Source organism: Ceratotherium simum, chromosome 10 (assembly GCF_057802395.1).
Source record: "Ceratotherium simum simum isolate JZ-2026a chromosome 10, ASM5780239v1, whole genome shotgun sequence".
Taxonomy (NCBI): Eukaryota; Metazoa; Chordata; class Mammalia; order Perissodactyla; family Rhinocerotidae; genus Ceratotherium; species Ceratotherium simum.
Window position 1 is genome coordinate 56,269,917 of NC_141909.1, and position 19,756 is coordinate 56,289,672.

The following is a 19,756-nucleotide window of genomic DNA, read 5'->3' on the forward strand; positions in this document are numbered from 1 at the left end:
ATTATAGAGCTGATAAATCCACCCTGTTCACTTGCTGACCCTGCTCCTAGAACAGAGCGGGGCACCCTCAGGCTTACTTCTCATGTGCCAGCTCGCTTTGGGATTCCATCATGCTTTTAATTTCAACCGATTTTAGTCTTAAGGAATCGATTGGGAGGGATTCCCTTGCTCATCTGGTCCCACCTCAAATCCAGTAGAGGAAATCCCTGGAATCACCCCGTCTTTTGCTCGGACATTCCCAAGAACTGGAAACTCAACCCACACTAGGAAAGACACCCCAACCTAGAGTGACTGAGTTCTTAAAGTGGAAATCAGCCTCTCTCTCTAACTTCCATCTTTTGATCCTAGAGCTGCTTATTGGGATTATACACAGAATAAGTCTCATTCCCCTCTCAACTGGTAAACATTGGAAGATTAAGACTTTCACGGACTCCTAGAACTTGAAAGCCACAGAATTAAGAGATTATCTCTTTCAATGCCCCACATCAGCCCTGAAGGGTGAAGCTACTTGTCCAGGTCACACAACTAGTCTGAAGAACTAAGCTCTTGTCTCCTTCACTATGTCTCTCTTCCCTTCCAGGCTGAAATAATGCAATGTCTATGATTCTTTGCAATGTCTTTTACTTCCACAGTCAAACCACTAGCATGTCTACTTTGTCCAACCTTTTCACCCCCTTCAGGATTTTATTAGTCAAATTGTTCTAAATTTACCTGGAAATACTTGTGGAAATGACTGCAATTATGTTAACACTGCAATATGAAAACACTTGTTTATCAACATTTTATATGCTTTATTGAAAGTTGACAAGTGCAACAGTTAAATACAGTGACACCTTACAACTGTGTAGAGAACATGCACAGAAACATATGCATATAACTACTATACAGGTACTATGCAGAAACCCCTACTGGGAAACTCATTTCATTAGCTAGAACTGATCATTTTCAAAGTATTCAACCAGCTCAATCAAAGGACTTCAGTGAAGAGGGATTTACTTCAAGATACTCAGCAGCTAGAGGATTTCAGATTACACAAAGTGAGTGCGCCAAATTCTTAAAATTTCTTTAGGTGTGGTTTTCTTCATGTATCATTTTTTATGTAGATCTCTATATAAAAGACAATCCACACCTCTTCAGACAGCCAATGAAACATCTAAATTTCAATCTGTACAACCTAAATAGTAGTTACAGTCCTCTATGGTACAAAAGTTACACTACATACACAAATATACAATAAACAAAACAACCTTCCTAGTAAGATAGACTAGGTCCCAGCTACCTGTCACCATTTAGTCACTCTAATAGTGTGTCATCCATTGTTTCAGAAAGAGGCACAGTACTAGTTTTTTATGGATTTTGGTGACAGTCGTCAACTTGTACAATGAACTGTTTCCCCTCATTTTAGGTGAGACTATGTATCAGTCTTTACTTCTACCTCCTTTTCAAGGTCCTCCTGGGGGAGGAGAGGAGAGAGGAAAGTCCAGTGGAGCTCCACTGCTTCGTAACCCCGGGTAGCACGCTAAGTGCAAGCAGGAGAGAACGCCTGGAAGGGGAGGTGGGGAGCAGGGAGGACATGGAAAGGCACACAGCTCCTCAGCGTGAATTAAACCATTTCTCACATGTCTGGCAAGCTGCACGAGGTCCCAGTACATCCATGCTAGTTCTGTGACTAACCTTTAATTCACCCAACTAAGAAACTTCTTCAAGACAAAAGCCTATGAGAGTTTAATACTGGAAAAAAGAGATAATGGCATGTCAGTCTCACGTCTCTTTTGCAGCGAGCAATGAAATGGGTGACTGTGGAGGCGAATCCCCCCAGTACATCTTCTCTGGTCTGTTCAGTTCAGACAGCGGCAGCCAGTTCTGCAGGCGCACAGGAGGCTATGCAGTTGGTCCTGAGCCCTGGGACGCTGGCTGGGCCGGGGGCTGTGTGGTCCCCTGTGACTGTGTGGTGGCAGGGGGGGAGCCAGTCTGCAGCTGGGCCTGAAACTGGGCAAGCTGCTCAGGACTGGCCAGTGTCTTCAGCAGATTGTTTTCCTGCTCCAACTGGGAATTTTTCTCTATTAGTTCTTTGATTTGCTCTTTGAGGACCTCCACTTCCTCTCTAACAGCATACATCAAATGGCTTTTCACCAGATCCTGAAAGGAAGAGAAATAAAAATGTTAACTTACTATTTCCCAGGACTCTGAATCTCTAAAGCATTATTTTACATGGCTTTCCTATTTACATATCTTGCCTTTAGAGTTCATTTAAAGGCACTTGGGGAAATCTGCTGAATACAACCCACACTGTACAATACTTAAGTGTAACGTATAAGTAATCAAGCTTTTTAAAAGTCTATGCTTTCTTTGCAGCTGTGAGCCAGGAATGCATACGGTCAGGTTTCCTATTCCAGATGGGAAAACGCACTGGGGCTCTGGGTCTCCGGCCCGGAGGCTGGCCGCCGGGATGTCCAGGCCCGCAGGAACATAGCCGCTTCCCCGCCCCCAAGTCCCTCCCTCCGCCCGCCGGACCGGACCGCCTCCCTCAGCACCGGCTGCAGCCAGTTCCTACAGAGCGTGTTGCCGCATTTTCCTCCCTCCACCCCGACCGCCCCCCTTTCCCGATTAAGCTGACATCACAGAAACCTGGGCAGACGTCGCAGCCAATGGGAGCTCGAGTTATTTATAGCTCCGAATTAAAGGTTCAGAGTTTGCCTAGCAACAGTGGGCAGAGAATCCCGTGAGAAGAGCCACAGGCGCTGCTCCAATAACAAAGAACGGCCAAGGCGGAAATAAAAAATAGGAGAAATCCAGGCGCAGGCTGAGAAGACAAAACTTTTCTCCGATTCTTCTTCCTTGTGCAGTCGCCCACATCACTGGGGATCCGTTTGTGCGCGGTCTAAAGAGCCCTGCCCCGAGATCCCACTTCTGGGGCCCTCCTCCCGCCCACCGGTGCCCTAGTAAACCTTAGGATTCCTAGGCAAGCCACATCGCTAGCGATGTGCCCACAACCGAAGGACAAGCAGGGCCAGCGCTTCCCTAGCAATTCCCCAGCAAAAAGGGACACCTCTGCAAAAACCCCGACGTTATATGAAATGGGTCCGGGGAAAAAAAGAACATTTAATACTCTCAGGGCCCCTTCTTTCTCCATAGCAGCCGTGATATGTGGCTTCATGCTGGCAGAGTGGAGACAGTGCCGGCATTTCTCAACGTACGAAGAGCAACCATCATCTTAACTATAGATGCACTGGTTCCACCCTAAGACATCGCGCTTTCTGTTCCGTGCCCACATTTACTACAAATGATTTTTAATCAGTACATACCATAGCTTGCTCGATTTTGTTGTCAATAGCTACCACACTTGCACCAGAAGAGCTGGAAAAGAGGGGGGAGGGAATCGATAAATGAAATTTATCTTAAACATCCAAGACAAAAAAAGGATTTCCCAATTCTGCGATGTTACTAGCATCATTTTTTGAATATTCTTTAACGCTATGTAATATATTACCCTCCAGAAGACACCAGCCATTCTTACTAACGAATATTCAGACGTTTCCCTATTTTAGTGAGCCACAAAGGACTAAATTACATAATGTGGTAAAAGCCTATTCTTTGGCCAGACCTGCGAAAAGAAGGCTATTCTCAATATTTCGAAAAGCAACATCCATGTCACCGTAGTCTCTCAGCAATGGACAAAGGAATTCGCCTGGCTTCTTTCACCTGCATTACTACAAGTATCTCACGAGTAAATTTAAACAAACTGTCCCAGCCGACATTTACCTATTGTCAAGTCTCACAGAGGCGTTTTCAGTCCCCAGCAAGGATGACAAGAAGGAAATTGAAAAATGTCTCAGTTGGTAAACTCCTAGATCCATCGCCACTGGTCTACACCATTGGGATTTCATGCAATTGCAGCCAAAAACACCCTCGCAGAAAAAAAGAGGGAATACCAGCAGTCTTGTTTGTGCTAGATAAAAACCTTCTAGCTTTCTGCAGCTCAGAGAGAAACAGAAAACAGCAGCCCTAATTTAAAGAAACCTGGCTTCTGAGGCTTGGCGATTCCGGAAAGATGCGGATCCCACTGCTGTACGAAAAAGACTCCCAGGTCGGCAACCGGGTTCCACTAAGCTCTAAAGCAAGACTCGGGACTCGGGTGCAAAATATAGGCAGGGAAGAGCCGCGCTGATTGGCCAGCACACTATTGGAACCGCCCCCTTCTCCCTTCCCCGCCCTCCTCCCGCTTCCCCGCCTTCCTCCCCACCCCCACCCCCGCCCCCAGCCTCCCGATCCCGCTCTTCGGGTGGGTTGGCCCAGGCCGCACTCAGAGGGGCTGGGGTACGGAGCCGCCTTCAACAGCCTCGGACAGCCGGACTACTGCTTCAGCAGAAGACGTCAAGGGTCCCTGAAAAATACGACTGGGGCCCCGCACGTGCTTACGTTTAAGGAGTCAGACCCCGTCCCTGGAGCTGCCTGTCCCCGCGGCTGCCACGCTGAAAGCTTCCTATTTGCAACCAGAACCGTCTGAGCTACTGGGCATGCCCAGTCCCACCGAGGAGCTCGAGTGTCTCGATTTCAATTATCTAGTTCTTATAGGCAGCAGTAATGGGAAGATTTTATAGGTGGTTTTATTTATAAAGATAATAACCATACTGTAATAATACTTTTTTTAAAAAGCCAGTGAGTTTTAGAGGGAAAAGTAACATTTGCTTTTTGAGAAATACTGCCTTTCCATGAATTTATTAATTGTAGAAACAAAACAAAAAAACTACATATTCATTGCTAGGCATATATATATTAAGGTAAAAAGGAGTCCACCAGATGAAATCAAGTGGATCTTCCCAAAATGTCCCCAAAGCCATAAACCTTAAAATCGCATCTTCCCTCTTCTTCCATTTATAGCAAGAAAAGTCAATCCACAGGTTGAAGCCTACGTAGATCTATTTTCAGTAAGTCGCTTAAGGCAAGTTTTTGGAAGTTAAGTGGCAATCCCTATAAGTCTCAATCCCATGAGTTTTCTTATATCAGAAAGACTGAAATATTGTAAAGTATGTATTTCACTCTTATGGCCACACTAAACAAATAATTCCCTTCTCCAAACTAAAATCAAGAGCTCTGGGTGTAAAATAGCTTAACCCGTTACATAATTTCCTCTGCTAATTTAAAATATTTGCAAGGATACATCAATTGAGGCTATAATTTAATATACTAAAAATCTAAGGCCTTAAATTTGCTTATTTTAGATTATAAAGTGTGCAATTCAGTACATTTAAGAAGGCAAATTTAACCTCTACAATACTGCCCTCTAATGGCATAATCCTATAAAACCAGAAACAGACAAAACCTACAAATAATAAGGGCGATTTCCCTAATCCATAAGCAAGTTGTATCATCACAAATAATTCCAACATAAAATCTGACCACAGAACGAACATATATATGTATATATTCTATTTACACACATACATACACACACACACAATCTTGTCTTTTCTCAAATAAGTATTCTCCCTCAAGCAGCATCTTTTAATTCAGGAAATTTTAATTGCCATTGGAGCCTTTCAGACATTGTTTTAAGCGGACCCAATGCTGGCAGGGAGCATTTGGTTTCAGAAATTGTCCAAAGTGATTAGGAACAAAATTAGTGAACGTGGTAGATGATGAAAAGGGAAATTCTCTTTTGAGTTAAAAACCAAAGTGTGACTAACTTATAAAGCAATAACATTCTTTTTTATTATAAGGTCCATATTATTCTCCAAATTTTAAGGCTTTGCTTTTGAATAACAAAGAAAATTTATTAGGATATTTATAATTTACAAAACTTAAACTTATCTCATAGAAATTTATTTGAAGAAGCCACTCATTTTCAGTAAAAAGAAACAAAGTAAGTAGAAGCTTAAAAATCATAATAATTTGGGAAGCAAGCATATGGTTCCTATGTCTATGAATGTTAGGCAGAATTATTTACTACATAATAGTTTCTATATTTTGAAAGATAAAGTTAGTCACTAAAACTGTGTAATTAAGTCAATTTACATATTTTAACTAACTACACAAGAAAAGTTATTAAAGAAAGCATCATCTTAAACTGTAAAGAAGAGTTTAAAAAAACAAAACTCTAAGGTCATATAAAGAAATAAATTTGAAATTCTCAGCTGAATTTTAAGATTACTGAATTAACTAAATTTTATTCATGATGGTCTTGAACACAGAAAGAAAGAAATTGGTTATGTTTCCATTTCATTCACTTCAACTGATCATCCACTGTATTAAGCTAGAGAAGTGAATATAAGCAACCACAGTCTGTTTAACCCATATCCCTACAGAGGGACATTATGGTCATACCTTTTAAATTAAATAAAATTGCAAAAAACACCCTGGTACATACATCCTTGAACATTCGTGTATATATTTCCAGAGAATTTGCAGGGCCAAAGAATATAGAACAAAAAACTGATTAGAAATCCATTTCTTTTCATATCTTTCATATAAATGTGCTAGATTTCTTTAAAACTAGATTTGTATATGAAAACTTAAAAAAGATAATTTGAAAAAGAAGGCAAAGGAATTGGAGGAAAGCTCCATGGAGGAAAACCCATGGGTCAGAAATGTCTTAGGCACAAATGGCTAGAATTACTCTCAAAGATTCTTCTCTTTGCCAGACAGAACATCTGTGAGTCTAGTACCTAGTCAGAGCTCAACAAAGACTAGCTAATAGGACAGGGAAAACACTACTGTGCCTCCAGGAGAGACCCCCTAAAGGTGTGGATGATAACAGCTGTCTTGAGGCACTGGGCAGAGATCAGGCCTCAGTCCAGTGGGAATCTGGATCATAGCAAACAGGCTGGACATTTGAGACTGGGGTGTTTTTTGTTGTTGTTTTTCTGTTTTGTTTTGCCTAAGAGCCTTTTTACCTGGATTCCAATTCAATCACCGTTGCATATGGGTAGCATGTATGCCAGGATATGAGAAGAGGAGCAGGGGCAGGGCCCGTGTCTCTAATTCAGTAACACCTGCTTTTCTTCCAAACTTGATCTGACTTGGCCAATACAGGTACAGTTGGAGATCTACCACTCAAATAGGACTTCCTATTTCTCCCTCTGTCCAAACTCCTTGCAAATCTAAAGTGACTGCCAGGGAAGAGGCTACAGCATATCACCCTGCGCCTGACCAAATCACTGTTGTTGAGGGACAGCCAGGTCCTTCCCCCTTCCTAGTTGCCTCTCACTAGGCCTTGGGAGCAGAGTTACCAGGTTTAGCAAATGAAACTACAGGACTCCAAGTTAAAGGTGAATTACAGATAAACAACGAATAATGTTTTAGTGTTGGGTCCCATCCACTGTCAGAAAAAGAAGCAATTCCAAAGAAATCAAAACAAGAAAATTCAACCACATTTTAAATTTCCTTGATCACCACAGAAAAGTTGGAAAATCAAGTTGAGGAAATCTTCCAAAAAGTAGAACAAAAGAAAAAGAGATGGAATTGAGAAATAAACTCTAAGACACTAAAAAGATGAATCCAGGAGGTCTTAACATCAAAACAGGATGAATCCCAAAAACATAGGACAGAGGGAAGGAAATAAATTAATTTAAGGATTTTTCCAGAACTGAAGGGCACAAGTCTCCAGATTAAATGAGATGACCAAATGCAACCACAATAAATGAAAAAAGCCCTACACCAAAGCAAAAATCATGAAACTAAAGATCACTTGGGACAGAGAAAATCCTAAAAGCTTCCAAACAGAAATCATAAGTTACAAACACAGCAATTAGTATCAGAATGGTTTTGCTGGCTGAAAGAAAACAATGGAGAAATTATCTTTAAAATTCTGAGAGAAAAAGGTTTTTCATTTGGCCAAATCATCATTTAAGTATAAAGATAGAGGGGCCAGCCCGGTGGCGTAGTGGTTAAGTGCGCGTGCTCCGCTGTGGAGGCCCAGGGTTTGCTGGTTCGGATCCTGGGCACGCACTGCCACACCGCTTGTCAAGCCATGCTGTGGCGGCGTCCCATATAAAGTAGAGGAAGATGCACACGGGTGTTAGCCCAGGGCCAATCTTCCTCAGCAAAAAGAGGATTGGCAACAGATGTTAGCTCAGGGGTGATCTTCCTCACAAAAAAAAAAAAAAAAAGAAAGTGTAAAGGTAGAATAAAAACCATTTCAGACATTTCAGACACCAAAATGGAGGAGCAAATCAAGAAAAAGGGTTAAGCAAGATGAATACGTTCTAGAGATCTGCTATACAATTTTGTTCCTGTAGACAACAATATTGTGTTGTATGCTTAAAACTTTGTTAAGAGGGTGGATCTTTGTTAAGAGGGTGGATCTCAAGTTAAGTGTTCTTACCACCATAAAAAAAAAAAAAAAAAAAAGAAATATTGTATATTCCAAAAGAAAAAAGAAGTCATGGGAAACATGAACCAGGGAGAGAAGGAAGGGAATCTCAGGATGACAGCTGCCAAGCAAGCCTAAGCAGCAACTAGTGTGTAATGGTGTAGGAAGATGGCAGCCTTTGAGAGGAAGAGCTTCAGTAGGAACAAACAGAGACATGATCTAACACATCTGAGCATCTGCAAGAGGCAGGGGTGCTACAGACAGGTATATGACAGGTCTAATGGAGCAATTAGATAAGTTCAAAGATGGTTTTCAGAAAACAAAAGCAAGAAAAAAAATGGTATGCTTATAAATAAAATTTACAGGACTATATTAATTTTAAAATTTTTATTGGTTTAACTTTAAAAAGTTAACTTTATGGGGGCCGGCCCCATGGCCTAGTGGTTAAGTTCGGCATGCTCTGCTTTGGTGGCCCAAGTTCAGTTTCCAGGCGTGGACCTACACCAGTCGTTGGCAGCCACCCACATACAAAATAGAGGAAGACTGGCATAGATGTTAGCTCAGGGCGAATCTTCCTCAGTGAGAAAAAAAGGTTAACTTTACTGGGAAGGTGGTGGGAAGAAAAAAATGCGTGATAAGAATGGTTTAAAAGTGCAAAATCCTAATCTACTACAGCTTGATTATAAAATACCTAAAATTGAAAAAGCAAGAAATAACAGTATAAACATATTACATAGACATGTATAGCCAGATATGAGAAAACATAAAAATTAAAAGTGGCTGCCTCTGAGGAATAGACAGGGGGACTGAAAAAAGGGGACTGCTAATATCTTTTTTCCTACTCACTCTATTTGATCTTTAGGTGTGTACAGGTGTTGCTTTGATTAAAAAAACATTTTAAAGTGAAAGAGAGAGAGTGGGATCTGCAGAGGGTTCCTCTGTTCCCAGGCTAAGCTGAGCACTTCTAAGCACGTGGGGCGAGGAGATGACCCGAGGGAAAGAGCCACAAAAGAAGCAGGCAGAACAATTTTTGGAAACTACACAGGGTCAGGAATAGCTGGTGTTCCCACGACTCTGAGTAAAAACACCTTGTAATCACAGGCCACCAGATGTTCAGAAGGATGCTGCCAAAGAAGTGGGGAAAAATTAGTTCTAGACTGAAGGGTGTTTTGGGCTTGTGTAAACCATGTTTAAAAGGAAGCCTTGAAAAGATCAAACTGTTTCCAAGTAACTTAATTTTGTCCCAAAACAAAGTTCAAGGATATTAAATAAAATACAGTTAGCATCCAATAATTCACAATGTCTGGCATCCAATGAAAAGTACCAGGCATACAAACAAGCAGGGAAATATGACTCATAATAAAGAGAAAAATCAATCAATCAAAATGACCCAGATATGACAAAGATGATATAATTTGTAGACAAGGACACTTAAACAACTATTATACCTGTATTTTATATGGTCAAGAAGGTAGATGAAACCATTAGCATATGAAGTTGAGGCATGGAAGGTATAAAGAAAACCCAAATTAGATATTTGAAGATGAAAAAAAAAATGTTTGAGAAGAAAAATACACTGCATGGGATTAACAGCAGATGAGATGGGGCAGAAGAAATATTAGTGATCTATTAGCAACAGAAACTATCCAAAATAAAACAGAGAGAAAAAAAAACAAAAAAAAGAACAAAATAAGAAAAGAAGAAAGCAACATTGAACTATAAGGCAATTTCCAGCAACCAAATATGTCTTTAGTGAAGTCCCTAAAGAAGAGAAGAGGGAAAGAGAGGAAAAGTATTTGCAGAAATAATGGCAATTTTCTCGAAATTTTATCAAACCAATAAATCTACAGATCTAAGAAGCCAAACAAACCTCAAGCAGGAGAATTGTGAAGGAAACTACAAGGTGTATCATAATCAAATCGTTTAAAATCAGTGATAAAGAGAAAATTTTAAAAGCCTCCAGAGAAAATAACTAGGTTATACACAGAGCAGCAAAGATAAGAATGATAGCTGACTTCTGGCAGGAAATAATGCTAGACAGAAGGCAGTGCAGCAACATCTTTAAAGTGCTGAAAGAAAAAAATCCTGTCAACCTACAATTCTACGTCCAGCGAAAGTATCTGTCAAAATGAAGACAGAATTCATTCGTTTTCAGACATACAAAAGCTGGAAGACCTGCCCTATAAGAAATTTTAAAGTAAGTCCTTCAGGACCGGCCCTGTGGCTTCGCAGTTAAATGCGCGCGCTCCGCTACTGGCGGCCCAGGTTCAGATCCCAGGCGCGCACTGACGCACCACTTGTCCGGCCATGCTGAGGCCGCGTCCCACATACAGCAACTAGAAGGATGTGAAGCTATGACATACAACTATCTGCTGGGGCTTTGGGGCAAAAAAAAAAAAGGAGGAGGATTGGCAATAGATGTTAGCTCAGAACTGGTCTTCCTCAGCAAAAAGAGGAGGATTAGCATGGATGTTAGCTCAGGGCTGATCTTCCTCACTAAAAAAAAAAAAAAAGTAAGTCCTTCAGGCAGAAGGCAAATGACACCAAATGGAAATCGAGATCTACAAAAAAGAATGAACAGCACCAGAAATGGTCATTACATGGTTAAATACAAAATTTTTTCCCTAACTATTTAAATCTCTTTTGAAAGATAACTGACTATTTAAAGCAAAAATAATAACAATGTATGGGAGGAGGCAGGGTTATAACATATGTAGAAGTAAAATGTATGATGAAAATAGAACGCAGGACAGGAGGAGGAAGGAAGGTAACTGCTGTAAGGTTCTTATGTTACTCGAAAGTAGACCATGATAAGGTAAAGATGTATACTACAAACTCTAAAACAACAACAGAAATAACAATGCAAAGGGTCATAGCTAATAAGCCAATACACGAGATAAAGTGGAATCATAAGAAAATACACAATCTAAAAGAAGGTAGCATAAGAGGAAAAGGGGAATAAAGAACAGAATAAAAAATAAATAAGATAGTAGATTTAAAACAACTATAGCAATAATCACATTAAATTTAAGGGTCTCAATTAAGCACCTTAGTTAAAAGGTAGAGATTGTCAGACTGGATAAAAAAAGCAAGACACAACTATATGCTGCCTATAATAAATATATTTTAAATATAAAGGCACAAATAGGTAAATAAGAGAATAAAGAAGATATTCTATGTTAACAATAATCAAAATGCTGAAGGGGCTATATTATTCATACAAAGTGGACTGCAGAGCAAAAATCATTACATAACTAATAAACGGTCAATTGATCAAAAAGTCATAAAAATCCTAAATGTTTATAGGCTGATAAACATACATACAGAGCTTCAAAATACATGAAGCAAAAACTGAATTACAAGGCGAAATAGAAAAATCTACAAATAAATTGGAGTTTTCAACAATCTTCTCACAATAATTGAAAGAAAAAGTAAGCAGAAAATAAGGACATAGAACACTTGAATAACACTGTCAACCACTCGACCTAATTGGTTTTTGTAGAACATTCCATCCATTAACAGCAGGATACACATTCTTTTCAATGGAATTGAATTGGAATTTTTACCACACATGGAATTTTTACCAAGATAGATCATATTCTGAGCCATAAATTGTCTCAATAAATGTAAAAGAATTCAGATCATACAAAGTATATTCTCTGAGCACAACGGAATTAAATTAGAAATCAATTACAAAAAGTTATCTGGAAAATCTCTAAATATTTGTAAATAAAATAACATCTAAATAATGCATGGGTCAAATAAGTAATCAAAAGGGAAATCAGAAAGTATTTTGAACTGAATAAAAATAAAAACATGGCATATCAAATTTATTTTAATAAATTTAACAATTTAGAAGAAATGAAAAAATTCCTAGAAAGACACAAACTACTAAAACTCACTGGAGGAGAAATAGATAACTTAAATAGCCCTATATGTATTTAAAAAATTTGTAGTTTAAAATCTTCCTACACCAAAACCTCAGGCCCAGATGGATACACTGGTGAATCTTACTAAACATTTAAGGAAGAAATAATACCAATTCTACACAAACTTTTCCAGAAAATTGAAGAGAAGAAAACCTTCCCAACTCATTCTATGAGGCTAGCATTTCCCTAATACTAAAATAAGACAAAGACATTATAAAAGAAAAAACTAAAAAGAAAACTACAAACCATTAGCCCTAATGAACATAGATGCAAAAATTCTTAACAAAATTTTAGCAAATTGAATCCAACTACTGTATATATAAAAAGAGTAATAAATACATGCTTACCAAATGGCATTTATCCTGAGGATGCAAGGTAAACAGTTGAAAAATCTATCAATGTGATTCACCCTATCAACAGACTAAAGATGACAAATTATAGGATCATCTCAAGAGATGCAGAAAAAGTGATTTGACAAAATTCAACATCCATTCATGATAAAACCTTTTGGCAAAATAGGAATTGAAGGGAATTTCCTCAACCTGATAAAAGGCATGTACAAAATTCATTCGGCTGACGTCATACTTAATGGTAAAAGAATGAATGTGTTCCCCTTAAGATTGGAAACAAGGCAAAAATGGACACTCAGCACTTCTATTCAATATCATACTGGATGGAGGTAACAGCCAGGCAGTAGGAGGGAGAAAGAAAAAAGGAAGGAAGGAAGGAAGGGAGGGAGGGAGGGAGGGAGGAAGGAAGAAAGAAAAGGCATCCAGATTTGAAAGAAAAAACTAAAACTATCTCTATTCACAGAAAATATGATTGTTTATGTAGAAAACCCCAAAGAATCCACAAATAAACTACTAGAACTAACAAGAAGCATGTTTATCAAGGTCACAGAATGTAAGTTTGATATAGAAAAATCAATTGTATTTCTATATATTAGCATGAACAATTAAAAATTAAAATTTTAAGAAGTTCCATTTACAACTTCATAAAAATACCTGAAATAGGTATAATCTAACAAAATATGTACAAGATCTGTATGCTGAAAACCATAAAACACTGATGAAAGAAATCAAAGAGAACCAAATAAATGGTGAGATATTACCATATTCGTTGATTGAAAGACTCAATTGTTAGTCAATTTCCCCTACTATCAACTAATGTATAGATTCAACGTAATCCCAATCAAAATCCCAGCAAGACTTTTCATAGAAAATGACAGAGTGAGTCTAAAATTTATATGCAAAGGCAAAGGAACTGGAATAACCAAAACAATTTAAAAAAAACAAAGGTGAAGGACTTGTACTACCTGATCTCAAGACTCTCTGGAAAGCCACTCTCATCAAAATAGTCTGGTATTGGTAAAAGGACAGATGTACAGAGCAATGGAACAGAACAGAGAGGTCAGAAATAAATCCACACATATATAGCAAATTGATTTTCAACAAAGACATAAAGGTGATTCAATGCAGAAAGATAGTCTTTTCAACAAGTAGCGCTAGAACAACTGGATAGACACATACAAAACATGAAAACAAACTCAACTTGACCCATTCCTCTCACCACATGAAATATTAACTTAAAATGGATCATAGATCTCAATGTAAAATCCCAAACCATAAAAATTCTGTAAGAAAAATGGGAAAAATCTTCGGGACCTTGGATTAGGCAAAGAGTTCTTAGATACGATACCAAAAGCACAATCTATAAAAGAAAAATTCAATAAACTGGACTTTATCAAAATGAAGAATTTTTGTTTCCTGAAAAATGTTGTAAGAATGAAAAGATAAACTATAGACTGGAATTAAATATTGCAAGTCACATATCTGATAAAGGATATATATATATCCAGAATATATAAAGAACTTTCAAAACTCAATAGCAAGAAAACAAACCACCCAATAAAAAAAAAATAGGCAAAAGACACTTTATCCAAAAAGATATATAGATGGTAAATAAGCACGTGGAAAAATGCCAAACATCATTAATCATTACAGAAATGCAAACTAAAACCATAATGAGATACCACTACGTTATCTATGTATCTATGATACATACCTATCACAATGGCTAAAACAAAATAAAAAAATTAAACCTAAAAATAGTAACTGTTGACAAGACTGCAGAGCAACTGGAATGCTCATATATTGATGGTGGGAATGCAAATGGTAAAACCACTTTGCAAAACAGTTTAGCAGTTGCTTGTAAAGTTAGACACTTTCCATAAAACCCAATAATCCCAAGACAAGTTATTAAGTAGAATGAAAATTATATTCTCATAAAAATCTGGACATGAATGTTCTGAGTGGCTTTATCATAATCACTCAAAAACGGAGGCAATCCAAATGTCACTCAACTGGAGAAAAGATAAACTGTGATACCTCTATACAATGGAATACTACTCAGCAATAAAAAGAAATGAACTGATACACCTAGCAACATGAATGAATCTCACATATATTATGGTAAGTAAAAGAAACCAGGCTCAAAAGGTTGCAAACTGTATGATTCCACTTATATGACATTCTAGAAAAGGCAAAACTATAGGGACAGAAAACAGATCAGAACTTGTCAAAGTCTTAGGTAAGAGAGGGGAGGTTTTGGTGGGTGATAGATCTTTCATATCTTGATTGTGGTGACGGTACAACCACTGTTTGTGTTTGTCAAAACTTGTAGAACTGTATACCAAAAAGGAGAAACTTTACTGCATGTAAATTATACTTTTAAAAAAGTGAAAGAAAATAAGTGCCTGCCTCTAGGCAGCAGACTGGGGAGGAAAAAAAAATAACTACTAATATTTTTTTCTATTAGCTCTATTTGATCTTTATATATGCACGTTTTTTTTTATTGTGGTAAAAATCATATAACCTAAAATTTACCAACTTAATCACAAAGTATATTCATATTGTAAAACAGATCTCCAGAACTTCTTCATCTTGCAAATCTGAAACTATACCCATTAAACAGCTCCTTTTTGTCCCTTCCTCCCAGCCCCAGTGACCACCATTCTACTTTCTGTTTCTATGAATTTGACTACTTTAGCTACCTGTACATGTATTATTTTGATTTAAAATATTTAAAGTAAAAGCAAAGAAAAAAAAAGCTATTAAAAAAGTTATAATACAAAGACTTGAATACTTTCATTGAAGTGACCTAAAAATGCCTATTTTATAACTAATTGCTCTATAATCATATGAAATGTATTACTGGGTTTGAATTTTAAACTATAATTTTGCTTTGTTCTTAAAGCTGTAGAGTTTGTTGGTGATTAACCTGCCAGAGAACTAACTCAGCTGTATTGATAGTACAGGTTCCCTAAATCCCATATTAGTGTTAAAAGACAACAAATAAATACTTGCTTAGTGTGAGAATTTCAAAAACCCTAATGAAATGAAATTTAAATATAAACTTTTATTTAATTATACATATATATATTGCATAAGGCTCTCTGTAAATATTTTTCTGTATATTTTCCTCTAAACATTTACGATTAGTTTTAAATCATTGTTACAATTCTAGAAACAATTTCTAGTTCTCCCATATCTGTCTGTACATGCCTCTATTTCTTTGCCTTATTTAACATAACTACTAATTCCAAAAAAATGCCCATATGCTAAAAACACTCAATGCCTTTAAGCAATAGGATTCAAATAGTTAACATTCCTTTTTTTTATTTTATCTTCATGAAAATAATAAGCTTCTCAAAGCCAAATTTCCTTATAAATTACGACTTGTGCTTAACAGTGGTAGATTATGAAAATCAGGAGCCACGGGCAAAAAGGGCATCACAGATTTAGAAGCCAAATGGTATTCTATATAAAACATCTGAAGAAGAGCAATTTGTCCTGATTGTGATTTTCTGCTTCAAGAATCTCATGCAAGTCTCCTACCAAAAATGACTACTATTTCTATTTTACTTTTGCATAGCTATGGAAAATGGATGCTTCAAGCTCTTCTTTTACTTTTTAAAAGTAACTAGCTACTTTAAGCTAATTTTTCATGTTAAATTCCAGAAGACAACAATGATAAGCAATATAGAAAGAAAAGCCAGTAGGATCTAGACTAACCATTGTTCTATGCATACAGAACCTGTAAGGATCATTAGAGTTGGTCCTTGGGTGATCCTAAAACAATCAGAGGAAGCTCAACTCAACAGAGTTATTTACAAAGGTGAAGATAAATTCAAGAGTATTATACAGCTACTCAACTTCTAATGCAGTACAGACTAACTGGAAAAGATTAACAAACTGGAAAAGATAACTAACTCGGTGTGTGCTACGGGCACAGTGAGTGTTTAATAAAAACCTTCTGCTTTGATCAAGGGACACATTTCCATATTATCGTCTCTCTGGATTCCAGCTCTGTGACTTCAGTGGGGCCTGAAAGTTTCTTTAATTGATCTACTCAGAATTTTAGAGCTGCATGGACCTTAGAAATCATGTAGTTCTAACTTGCGTATTCTGTAGGTTTCGAAATGGAAGCTCAAAGATATTGCATGTTTTGTCCAGGGCTTATCTAATTAATTACGATGGGGCACAGAACCAATTTCTAATTCCTCTAGACATGGAGACCAGGAATTCCAGATCCACATCTACGGATCTAAACTAAGGAATATTAGAGCTGGAAGAGGAGAGAGATCATAAAGTAGAGATCCCTCCTCTTGATCTTAATGGAAAGTTAGTAATCATCAAAAGCGGCCCATTTTACAGATGAAGATACGAGCTGGGAGTCTGTGTGGAGACCAAAGCCCTCAGAGACCCATGCTGCGTATGAGCCAGGCAGCCTGGCTGCAGGGTTTCTAGGCCTTGTCCTGAGTAGAGGTGTTGAGCTCTTGGTGAAAGCTGGCCCTCTAGAGCTTCGTGTTATGAGATTATGATGCTGGAGAGGCTGATGGGCACTCAGATCAGTCCCAGTGCCAGCAAGTTCCAGTCTGAGAAGGTGCTTTACAGCCACTGGAAGGAGGTCCTGGTGGTGAAGGAGCCTCACCACAGACACACAGACAGACCGCTGACAGGCACATTACTCTGTGAACGTGGCTAAGCCAGATTTTCAAACCATGCTTTCATAAGCTCTGGTGGTTCCTTGGAGAGCCCTCAAGAGCTGTGAGGAGAAGGGCCAAAGGGAATCCAAGTGGACCAGAGAGAATGATGCTCACTCATAAAGAAGGAAAGCAGGCTGTGTCCCCAACGCTGTGGTCAGGAATAAGAGGAGAAAATCGCCTTCACCAGAGATCACTCTGAGAACCTCTGTGGCTTCCCAGTACAGTCCCCACAGATCTTGACTCTTACTGGTCATCACCTGGGATCTCCTTCCCACTCTTACCCAGACTGTGATTCTGACATTGCTATGTTCTCTGTAATTCACAATTAAGTATGAGTAAGAAGATGACATACTGAAAATAATAAAGTACTGAGTGGTGTTACTAAGGTCAATGGAGTGGGAAATATAAATTTACAATGATCATTAGGGTCACTTTTTAGTATTTAAACTTGCTGCCAACTACAGTAAAAGAAATGGTCACTGTAATACATCTTAGCTAGAAGGATACAAACCAGAATAAAAAACTTTTCTATAGATTAGCTCTTCAGGCATTCCTTCCTTCACTTATTCATATTTATTCAACACTGAGCACCCATGAAAGGCCAGGAACTTCAGGATTAGCACTAAAATTATCAAGATGAACAAGACACAGTCCTTGCTTTCAGTCACCCCGGGGCAGTGGCAGAGGGTGGGGGAGAGGAAGACATGTGACATCTGTATCATTTGGGTATATAAAAAGAATGTTGGTTAGCAGAAAGAAGCCAGGGGACGTTTCCAAGAGCAGAAGACTCTGCCTCTGGGCCTTGAAAACAAGAAGGAGTTGTCCAGTCGGACTACAAAGCACAAAGAGCATGAGAACACACCACGAAAAGGGACTGGCCAGGCAAAACCAGCATGAAGCGGCATGCTGAGTTCAGACACTTACCAGTAGTTGAGTGTGGCTAGGGAGTAGGAAGTTGGGGGTTAGTGGTGGGAGGTGTAGAGAGAAGGAAAAATGGTTGAACACAGGCTGGGGTCTCATAGGCCCTGTGATGGAGACTAGACTTTAGTCTGAGGGCAACAGGGGTCCACATAAAAGGGTTTTAAGCAGGCAAGTGATGTAATGGGTTTTGTGTTTTAGCAAGGTCACCCAGACCACAATGTTCAAGACTAAAGGAGATGGGACTTGGAGTAAAAGGAAGGAGACAGTGAGGGCCAGAACCAAGGAGGGTAAAGGAGACAGAGAGAAAAGGGGGATAAATTCAAAGGATATTTGGGAGATTGAACTGACAGGACTGGCTTGTGTGAGGTAAGGGAGGCAGGAATACTCCCAGGCTTCTGGATTAAGTGAATGGCTGGAAGGTGATGCCGCTCACCAGGATGACACTGCAGTTAGGGAGAGGAACTGGTTCTGGGAAATGACACTGATAGGACACCCTAGGCAGTGGAAAATATGGTTTTGGAACTTAGGAGAGATGTGGCTTGAGAAAAATATTTGTACGTTGTTAGGTAACAGTAAATAGCTGTGGGAATGGTGAGATGACCTCAGGAATGTATAAGGGAAAGAGATGGTGGAGCTGAGAGGTCGCATGCCATTGGGGCAGCCATTCAGCATGGCAAAGACCCCTGAGTTTTCCTTGGCTCTAGTGGACACCACAGAAGGTAGCTAGGCTTGAGCCCTTTAGTAAGAACTTTATCTGGGAGAGTAGCGTACTGGATTAGGAAATCAAGAAGCAAGAGGATGAAGGTGATTTGACTGTGGAGGGGGTGGGGAATAAAGAGATCAGGTCAATCTCCAGTGCCAAGGGTTCTCCAAACAACCACCAAGTGTGTCCTATGCGAGAGCCCACATGTGAATGGCGGCCTCACAGAAAGAGCCAACGGTCAGTCAGACAGAGACAGACAGAAAAGCAGCTACAACCAACACACAGACGTGAGATACTGCAGCAGCTGACACACAGAGACTTCTGCCTCTCTGTTCTTCCTACCCACCCAATGCTAGTGCACTACTTACTGAGAAGAGAAGGGGAAGCACGTGAGAGCCCAACAATATCCTGCCCCCAAGGTGCCAGGATCCAGACTAAGTTTTGTTTGTTTGTTTGTTTTTACTTTTAGGGTTGCGAATGGGCAGAGAAGAGAGCTTTGAATCTGACATGAAAGTCCAGCCTCAACATGAGAAGAACTGAGTTTTAAAACACCGTGACTGTTTAAATAACCAAAATTTACTGGAAAATGATGGAAATGGGTTGACGTGCTGATAAGGAAGCCTGCTACCAGTGTGAAAGGGAGATTCAACAGGACAATTAGTAGCACTTATTAGAAGAAATAAAACCAAACCATCACATGTTTATTCTCCCCGGTGAGTTGAGACACCTCAGTAAATAGTTATGGAGAGGATCCAGAAGAATGCAGCATAAAACCACCAGCTGAGGGTCAACTGGAAGATGAGGCCATGTCCTGGAAGGGTCTGGCAAGAACTACGTGTGCTACA

General features: G+C 39.0%; 1 protein-coding gene across 5 annotated transcripts in view; it reads right to left on the minus strand.

Annotated features, from left to right (window-relative positions):
* Positions 1-767: 767 nt before the first annotated feature.
* The window catches only part of TSC22D1 (TSC22 domain family member 1), a 135,721-nt gene continuing 116,732 nt past the window's right edge, over positions 768-19,756 (minus strand). For 4 of the 5 annotated variants that reach the window (XM_087436036.1, XM_014789971.2, XM_087436042.1 and 1 more), the window contains 2 exons: positions 3,306-3,357; positions 768-2,139 (listed from right to left, as the gene is read on the minus strand). In XM_087436036.1, coding sequence (XP_087292162.1) covers positions 1,882-2,139; positions 3,306-3,357 — 310 coding nt within the window. In that variant the 3' untranslated portion in view covers positions 768-1,881. Of the gene's footprint in view, positions 2,140-3,305; positions 3,358-3,762; positions 4,117-19,756 lie in introns of those variants that run through there. The other variant, XM_004433633.3, reaches the window with a different exon arrangement.